This window comes from Octodon degus, unplaced genomic scaffold (genome assembly GCF_000260255.1).
Source record: "Octodon degus isolate 3935 unplaced genomic scaffold, OctDeg1.0 scaffold00233, whole genome shotgun sequence".
NCBI lineage: Eukaryota > Metazoa > Chordata > Mammalia > Rodentia > Octodontidae > Octodon > Octodon degus.
Window position 1 is genome coordinate 975289 of NW_004524809.1, and position 9826 is coordinate 985114.

General features: G+C 46.1%; 1 protein-coding gene across 2 annotated transcripts in view; it reads left to right on the plus strand.

The window, feature by feature from the left end:
- Tamm41 (TAM41 mitochondrial translocator assembly and maintenance homolog) overlaps window positions 1–9826 on the plus strand; it is a 57113-nt gene that overhangs the window by 9634 nt on the left and 37653 nt on the right. For both annotated transcript variants that reach the window (XM_004645607.2, XM_023705973.1), the window contains exon 4: window positions 4759–4909. In XM_004645607.2, the coding sequence (XP_004645664.1) occupies window positions 4759–4909 (151 nt within the window). The remainder of the gene's footprint in view (window positions 1–4758; window positions 4910–9826) is intronic.

Consider the following 9826-nt stretch of genomic DNA (forward strand, 5'->3'; position numbering starts at 1 on the left):
TGTGTGTGTGTGTGTGTGTGTGTGTGCATGATGCATGTGCGTAGTGCTGGGCAGGTCATCTGAGCTACAGCCCAGGCCTTACAACTGCTTTTCAAGTTAAGAACCATGAAATTCAAAGTTTTTCATAGACATGGTGGATGAGCCTTTGTAAATTAAAAAAGAAAAAATTAATACAGTTGGTTTCCTGGCCAACTTTGGATTCTTGTAATTCACATTGTTTTTGGTATGTTGGTAATTTTTCTTGTGTGTATGGTTTTAGTTTGGTTTGATTTTTTTCCATTGGAGTGGTGGTATCACCGCATTGCCCAGGCTGGTATCCAGCAGCTAGGCTTCAGCAACCTTCCTACCTCAGCCCCACAGTTTCTGGGGGAGACCACAGGCTGGCTTGGATCTTAAAAGCATTCACTTTGATTGATATTTTACCGTTTTGTTAAGAGGACTTTATTCATTGCAATATGTTTTTGCTAATCACTCAGGTTTACTTTTTTGTAACAGCTTTATATACTTTACATAATATGTAATTGACCATTTAAAGCACCAAATTCCATGTTTTATTAGTGCATTTCCAGTTCTGTGAGAGTCCCTATCCCTAGGTTGTAGCTTTATGGATTTCTGTTTTGTCAGTAGAAAAATCCTGGTGCTACAAGCTGCCCAAATGGCAAACGGGAAGCCGCCCTTCCTGGTTTGGGCTTTGCCTGCTGTCAGTCAATTTAGGGCTCCCTTTGAAGTGTAGGGCTTGGCTGTTTCCCTTGTGACCAAAAAGACAAGTTTCTTCTCTGCTCTGCCCGGTGGTTGTCCTCACAGAGCCCCAGCCAGCAGGTGGGGGCAGTGGCCTGGTTCTGCCCATGTTTCTTTCTCCACCAACAGGGACATTTTGGGCACAGCCCCTCTCCTGGTATTTTTAATGGAAAAATTCTAGGGAGTGGTTGAGTATTTATTTCAGAGTTAGGCAGGCTCTTGTTCTTTGTGACCAAGACCCTGCTGTTTGCTATTCAGGTGGCTCATCCTTGCCACTGTCACAGTGGAGCTATGTGTGGCTTGCTCTATTCCAGTCTCACAAATCTCTTCTCTGACAATCACTTCCAGCATTGCCTCTTCCTCGCTGCAGCCAAGACCCTGGCCTAGCGTCAGTGCTGTCTGTGCAGTTCAGGCAGGCATTCACAGTGAGGCACAAGCAGCTATTCACAACCCCGGGGCTCTGCTCTTTCTAGCCTCAGGCAGCACCCTAGGCACGCACTGGTTTTTCCCTCCACATACAAATCACAGTGCTACCAAGAGACCTTGTAGTGCACCTTGCTTGCTCAGAAGAGTCAGGTCTCAAAGTAGCAGAGCTTCCCAAATTGACACTTTTCCTTTGAGTGAGGACACTTGGATTTGTACTTTCTTAACTTTCAACAGCAAATAAACTGCTTTTTTTTTCCCTGTATTTATTAGAGGGTGTACAGGGTCTCACTACATAGATCAGACTCAGTGCTTCTCCTGTTTTCAGCCTCCCAAGAGCTGGGATTATAGGCACGCAGCACCAAGCCCAGTCTTAATCACCGTCTTAGCAGGCCCCAGGGGCGAGGCCAGCATGGCACACAGAGGATCAAACCCTGGCCACTGCACTGTGCCTAATCAGGTGCTGTAGTCTGCTGTTAGACTGCTTTTTTACAACCTAAGTTGAACAGCTCCCTTGGAGAACAAGTGAGATTTTGGTTAACTAGGAAAATATTCCCCAAATTTATTATTTTCTTTGTGTCTTTGAATTGTTAGCATTTCAGAATAGCGTCTAATGTCACTGTCTTTGAAAGCCTTGGAGATTAAAAGGAAGGGTAAGGGAGGGAAAAAGAAGAGAGGGTTTAGGGGTATTGAGAAGGACCTGTGGAATGGAGGTGGTGAAGGGGAGGTGGTGATAGAGAGGCACCACAGAGGACAGGACCCTGCTTTGCTGCTGGCAGCTTTTTTTGAGGGAAACTTTTAACTTCTGGCCTTCAGTTTCTACACCTGTGTAAGTGAGGAGGTTGGACTCCTAGATCAGTGATTCCATATGGAATACAAAGCTTTGAAAAGTTAGTCAAGCAGTAAACATAAGACAATTTATAGGACCTTACAATTGGGAGACTGGGGTATAGCTCAGCAATAGAACATGCACTTGGTACATGCAAGGCCTTGAGTTCAATCCCTCGCACTTCCAAAAAGAGAATGGTTCTCTTTCTGTTATAATCATATGTCAAGATAAAAGTTAAACCAGGTGTGTTATCACACACCTGTAATCCTAGCACTTGTGGGGCTGAGGCAGGAGGTCCCACTGTGAGTTAGAGGCCAGCCTGCAATACATAGTGAGGTCAAGGTTGCCCTATATACCTGAACTACATAGTGAGACTGTCTCAAAATAAATAGGCCAACCAGATAGCTCAGTTGACTAAAGCACCTGCTTAGGCAGAGCACAGTGACTGGGGTTCGATTCCCCAGCATGCCTTGCCAGAGATGGCAATTGAGACTGGGTGTGGTGGCACACACATGTAATTCCCCATGCTTGGGAGGCTGATAACAGGAGGATCACTATAAGTCCGATCTGTGTAGTAAGACTTTGAAGACCCTGTACTAAAAAAATACAAAAAAAAAAAAGATTAGGACAAGTGTGGCGTGTCCCTGTAATCCCAACACCCAGGAGGCTTACACAGGATTATCCTAAATTCAAGGCCAGCCTGGGTGGGCTACATAGTGAGTTTGAGGCCAGCCTGGGGTACAGTGTTATTTCAAGGCCAGCCTAGAATGTACGTAATAAGACCTTTCAAAGAAGAAGACAGTCAAGATGTTGAGGAGTTGATTTGCAGAGTGTTAAGGCTATTACCATGCCACTTGCTGTCAATTCCCCATGTACTCAGGAGGTCATGATCCTAGAGGCTCCTTGGTTTTGTTCTGGTGACTGAGAGCACTAAGCTCACAGGTGGGGGAGGCCTCACTGAGGTCGTGAAGTCCTCACAATGGTCTGGGTAGGCAAGGAGACACCAAGGACTTGGCCTGCTGGTCAGATGTGAGGGCCACCTGTTGCTTGTGTTCCCAAGGAAGAAAGAGTGCAAGGTGAAAAATTGGGTGGTTAAGCTTGATTTATCAATGTTACCTGTGTTTAGTACTGCTTTTTGTTATTTAAAAAAACAAAGCTATACCCTGGGGAAAAAGTTGTATTGTTCTCTCTTCTTGCATTTTAATGAAATTTCATTTGGTAGTTTCTTACATTATGTCCCTCAGGTGCCATATTACTTGTCTTAAGTTACATGTATTTGACAAAAGGCATCCTAGGCCCTGTTTCCTGGAATGAGGCAGAGTGACTGCACCACATGGCCAAGGGAAGGAGGGCATGGGGCTGACACAGAAGTCCTCTAAGGGCCTAGCAGGCACTTTCTTCAAAAAAAATTCTTTTAAATCTTTTATTTACTTGGTACATTGTCTCACTACACAGCTCAGACTCAGTGATCCTCCTATCTCAGCCTCCTTAGCGCTGGCATCACATCTGGTTTCAGTGCCCAGCACAGCACACCCAGTGTACCAGGGATGGAACTCAGGTCCTTGTGCTTGCCAGGCAGGCACTTAAGAGTGCTGAGCTCTCTGTCCAGCCCACCAGGCCCTTTCTCTGTGGACAGTGTCAATTAGAAGAAGCAGTTGGGAAAAGATTCAGGCAGGGTGTGTGTTGATGTCGCCATTACAAGGATCTGTGCCCTCAGAGTTGCCTGGGAATGTCCTGAGGCCATGGTATCTGTACTTCCCAGAACTCACTGGCAGTGTGTGCTCCATGCCTGGAGCCCCTTGGGCTGTGAAGCGCACTGAGAAACACACCCAGGACACATGCTTGAACAAAGCAGGTATCTTTATTTTATAGATGAGGACTTAAATTCTGAGGAGTTAATTTGCTCAAATTCACAGAGCTAGTGGAATAGCTGGACTTGAGCTCAGCCCTGTCTTCTGAATGCATTTTTCTGTTAGTTCATTTTCTTTCCTTTCATTCTTAGTCAAGTTCAAAATCAGTGTATCTAAAAATCATGAAATAGAGCATGAACTTTCCGCTTATATAGGGCAAGAAGAGGGATGCACACTAGCTACTGAAATGAAATCCCTTTTTCCACTAGAAAATTAAGTGAAGAACAGTGGAAAATAATATAACATTCAAAAATGTTGAAGTTCCCAAAGGATATTCTTCCTTTCTTAAAGCCTGTGGTGTCAGATGTAGTGGTACAGGGCTGTACTTCCAGAACTCAAGACAGTTCTGGAAGGAGGAAGGAGGATTGCCATGAGCTCAAGGCCATCCTGGGCTATAGTAAGTTGAACTGCATAGTGAGACCTAGTCTTAAAATAAATAAATAAATAAATAAATCCTGTGGTGAGTTTCTCATTTAAAGGAACATTAATTTTGTTTTCTTTGGCATTGTGATCTGTTCTTGTATCATGGTTTTTCTGACTTTGACCTAAGATGGGAGATTCTAGGATTACTTATTAGAATAATAAGTATCTTGTGTCACCTGAACTGATATTCCAGGATCTTGGTGGTAGGTGTTTGGAATAGTTCCAAGGCACATACATACCCATAACTCTTAGGCAGGAGGGCCACGAGTTTGAGATTGGCACAGGCAAATTCACAAGACTCTGTCTCAGAAAGAGAGGGCTGGGGCTGTAGCTCAGTAGTAGAGTACTCCTGTCTACAGCCCTCCCACCTCAGTACAGAAAAAAATAAAGTCAGGGCTTCAGCAATTTTTCTCCTGACAATCCTGCTTTCTCCAGGTGAAAATCGTAGCAATGAATGAGGATGTCACCCTGCGATCAGCCCTGGATAAGAACCTGAGGAGTGCGGTTACCACAGCCTTCCTCATGCTCCCTGAGAGCTTCTCTGAGGAAGAACTGTTTGTGGAGATCGCTGGGCTGTCCTACGCAGGTGAGTGCAGTAGCATCCTTGGAGGCTTTGCCCACACCCTTCCCTTACCACAGTAAAGCTGTGGTATTTCTGATTACCTCACACGAGCTTCCTGCAGGAACTTTGTGTTGGCTTTTTCTGACATGGTTGAAATTAGCTGGCCTGTGCCATGTCCCTCTTGTGTTCTCTTACTCCACCATGGGACAGTGGCCAAAATGGGGAATCGATACATTGACCCAGGGTATGAGTCCAGTTGGCAGTCTGCCTCAGATGGAATTGTTTTGATAATGTCCTTTGTGGCATTTTTTCCTCCATACGTGACCTAGTCAAGGATCCTACCCCATCATCAGGTTGTCTCTACTGTTTTTTGTTTTGGTTTCATGCTTTGGATTGGACCTAGGACCTCGCCTGTGCTGCTCCTCACCTCATCTGTCTTCCTCTAGAGCCCTTCTGCCTCTGTTTGCCTCACAGGGCATGCACACTTCTGGCAGCAACAGCAGTGACACAGGCCCCTGCTCAGCAGTGTATCCCCTGTTTGTGCCAGCCATTTGCACAAAGAGCTTGCAAGTGTCCTGCATCTTGTCAAACTGTCTTGTGGACCAGTGGTTTTGTTCAAACTGTTACCGTGATAGTTCCAAAGTGCTGATTTTCCAAATCCACTGCATCCTCCACAAGAGGGAGGAGCTTTCCTTTCTGCCCATTCATTTGTCCATTATTTATCTAAATGTCAATTTCTTTCCCCTTTCAATTCATGTGTTCTCAAGGAAAGGGTAAGGGGGCCAGGAAGACAGAGCCCCAGGCCTTGCACCCTCTCTGCCAGCAGAGGAGTAGCACATTTCTGCTATCTTAAGGCACCATGGGAAACCTCATCTGCAGGGCTGGGATATGGGGCTCATTGGTAGTGCACTTGCCCAAACAAAAGTCAGGTGTGGTAGTGCGCACACCTATAATCCCAATACTCTAGAAGCTGAAGCAGGAGGATTGCTATGAGTTCAGAGCTATTTGGGGGTTACATAGTTCAAGGCCAGTATGTACTACAAAGTGAGACCCTATCTCTAAAAACAATAGCAAGGGGCTGGTAAGATAGCTCAGCTGTCTAAAGTACCTGCTTAGGCAAGCTTAGGCAAAGCGCAGGGTCCGGGTTTGATCCCTGACACCACATGCTGCGCCAGCCCCACCCCCCAGGGCTGGCTGAGCCAGCCACACACATGCAAAAACAACAACAAAAAAGTGCCATCCTACTTAGGAAAAAAAGTTTGAGGGCAAGGGCATAGCTTAGTAGTAGAACATTTGCCTAGTTGGCATATGGCCCTGGGTCAGTCCCCAGTATTGCAAAAGAGGTAAGGGAAAGAAAACACTTTCTGAAATAAACTTTACTAGTTTTAGTAAGGGTCAAAGAACTTCCCTTGCCACTGATTCCCTCTTCTCTTCTTCCTCCTCCTCTTCTCACCCTTTTTTCTCCTCTTCCTCCTCCCCTCTTTCTCTCATCTCTTCCTCCTCCATTATTTCCCATAATCAACATTACCTTGCTGCTTGCTGGCTTCTAGGAGTTCTTTATAAATTATTGTTTTGTTGGTGGTGGTAGATCAGGCTGGTCTTGAACTCTTGTAGCCCAGCTTGTCTTTATAGGTGGTGAACATTTACTGTAAATTTTATCAAGTCACACACCTATTTTCACCTACTTGTGTTTTTGGTGCTGGGGATTAAACCCAAATCCTCACATATGCAACGCACATGCTCTACACCTGAGCAAACCCCAGTTCCAGACTTTCTTCAGGGAACCTTCAAGCAGTTTGAAGCTGAGGCTAATATTTGCTGAAACTGGACTAGGGAGGGGTAGAAAAGGGTTGAGGCCCTCAGGTAGAATCTCCTGGGTATGCCTCTGGCCTTGTGTTGAAAGGCAGATTTTCCTCCTGTGTTCTCTAGGCTTCTGAGAATCCATTTGCCTTCAATAGATCCAATTCTGTCCCTTCAGTGAACCACCTGAGTGTCTCAAGCTCTCAGAAGGTTCCAAAAGTCAGATGACCTTTGATCTCACCTGTAATTACAACTGTGACAATCTGTCCCTTTTCCCAGTTGAGGGATGACCTATGGTCCTAACCTGGAAGGCTCAGCGCTTCTCCCAGAGGGAACAAGGGAGACCAAAAGGACAGAGAAAATAGTCTCTCTCCTCATGTTACTGGACAAGGTCCTGCTGCTTGTGACTGGGCAAAGGCAGGAATCATGAATAGTGCCAGTACAGAAACAGCTCTGTCCATTTTATGCGGCCCTTAATGACCCCTTTGCTCCAGGGCCCCGGCGTGAGAAAAGAGTGGTGGAGAAGCATCCTACACAGCCAGGAGAACACTTCGTAGTCCTTAGCAATTAGGTCCAGCAAAGAGCAATCCCATGTGATCTTCAGGAACCACCCTTTACTTTCCTACAGAAGGAAGAACTAGTGGTCAGAATCCTGGTTTAGCAGTTACCAGGTAAATGGGCTTCCAAGCCTCTGAGGCAGTGAAGCAGGACTGTGCTGCTGGGAGTGCCTCGGTGGGGATACGTGCAGGCACAGATGTCAGCAGCATGCCCAGGACACACGTGGGGAGACAAGGCAGGTGGAGGGAAAGCCATTGTTGATGGGACTGTGGTCCGTGGGTCAGCACAGAGGAAAACAGCTTGTATTACTCAGTGCCTCATCTGCTGTCCCTATTTCCAGTGTCACAGCAGCTTAACCCACACAGTCACCTTCTGCTTGGGTGCTGTGCACCATCCCCAGGTCACAGAAGAGAAACAGGCCAGAGTAGTCTCTGTCTCAGTCCCAATGTGTGGTGGGTGGTGGACTTCATACCCATGTCGGGGGTACATAGTGCTTCCCAGGCTCTATCATTCTTGCTTATAAAACCAGTGGCTCTTAATGACCTCTGTCTTGGAATAATCTGTGTGAAAGACATTATTGGTGTGCAGAAAAGGATCGGTCTAGGAGCCAGGTACTGAGTTCAATCCCCGGTTCCCCCAAAAGAAAAGAAAAGGATTGGCGTGATTATCATTAATACACTTTGGTCACATGTTCCTCAGGTTGACATGCTTTCATGTGAGTGATAATTAAAGGGCACTCAGGTTTCTCTGGCTGTCATTGTTACTACTAACACCCCAGGAGTCCCTTCCCAGATTTATAAAAGTTAGTAGTGCAAAGGGAGGCACAAAATGTGAGAATAAGTTGTCAGAAGAATTAAATAAAATGAAGCCAGGCGTGGGAGTGCAGCCTTCAATCCCAGCACTTCTGGAGGCAAAGGTGGGAAGATTACAAGTTCAAGCCCAGGCTGGGCAACTTAGCAACTAATACTCTCACTCAAAAAAAAACAAAAAAAAACAAAAAAAAACACTGAGTTGGATGGAACTCAGTGTAAAGACCCTGGGTTCGATTCCCAGTCCTCAGCCCCCAAGAACGAGTTACACAAAAATACCTGTCAAGACTAGCAGAATACTTAGACCAGGAGGATTAAAACCAGGCAGCTCCCATTTGTGTGGTGCTTTAAGGTCACAAGGAATGTGAAACATGTTCTAGCACCCTCCTATAAGAGAGTAGGCCACTTTTGATCCAGGGTGTCTGGGCACAACAAGGCTACTTTGAGGAATAAAGCAAAGCCCACAAGAAGTTTCAGTTGAGTGGTTGTTGGGCAAAACTCACCAATAGGCACCCAAGTCCTGGAATATAATTTGATTTAACATCCCTGGCTAGATTCAAGTAAGAGTAAGGAGAGAAGCCAGATAGGGTAGAGAACACCTGTCATTCCAGCATTTGGGAGGCTGGGCTGAGGCAAGATGATCAGCACAAATTCAAGGCCAGCCTGAGCTACATACTCACTCTCTGTTAAAGTTGAAAGAGAAACACTTCCTACGAGATGAGAGCCCAGAGGGGCTCACCCACCATGCTCAGGCCATCTGAAGCCTCACAGGCAGTCTTGCTGGTGCTTTGGGAGTTGGAACCTGCTTCTCTGTGCTTGGGGGGTGCAAGCTTTGTTGAGGTTTCACCTGGAACTCTGTGTCACCTCAGCAGTTATTTGTTCGATTCTGAAGGCACAGCACTCTTAGAGGGGTGGTCATCATGCTGTGCCTAGCATCATGGGTCCTATGCTGGGATCAGGCTCCACTCTTAAGTGTTGTCCATGTGCTGCCCTGGCCAGACCCTGAAAGCTGTGAGCTGGTTATGTGCTGGCCTCAGTCTGCACTCAGAACCTGAAAGCCCAGAGAGCTTGCCCAGCCATCCCTGGGTGTCATTGAAACACAGGGTCTTGTCCTGACCCTGTGACCACAGACCTTAGCACTCTGTCTGTAAAGAGTCTGTCCTGTTCATTCCGATTCTCCTTGGACATTCTCCCCAGCTTTATAGCTCAGGCTTGGCTCATAATGGGGTCTCACTGCCTACCTGCCACCCATTTCTCTCTACCTTGGCTTTCTCCTTAGTTTTCTCCAGTCTGACATCCTTTGGAGTTTACTGGTTTGTCTTTGGTCCCTGTCTCATGGGATGTGATGACAGGTGTGTTTGTCTTATTTTCTCTGCCTGGTGCTTACCAGTGCACAGTGGCTGTGATCAATCATGGATCCTTCCTGAGCCCTTATCCTCCTCTGGTTCTTTATAGAAAACAAAGCCTAGTTCTGGTTTGGGCCACCAGTTCCCTTCTTTCCTTCCATACATGGTTCAGTGTAGTGTTTTTCCTAGCTGTGGAGCTATTTTTGAAAATGCATTCTGGATGGCATATTAGACTGCCTCCTAGAAATACAGCTTTTGTCTCCCCTGCCCTTGTGTAGCTCTGGAGCCAAACCCAGGGCCTGACTTGTTCTAGAGAGCCACTCTGCCATCATATTGCACTCCTAGCTCTCTGAGTATAACAGAGGGTGCTGCCTGTACATATCCCTTATTTTTCTTTTTTTTTTAACACTTTTTTTTTATTTTTTATT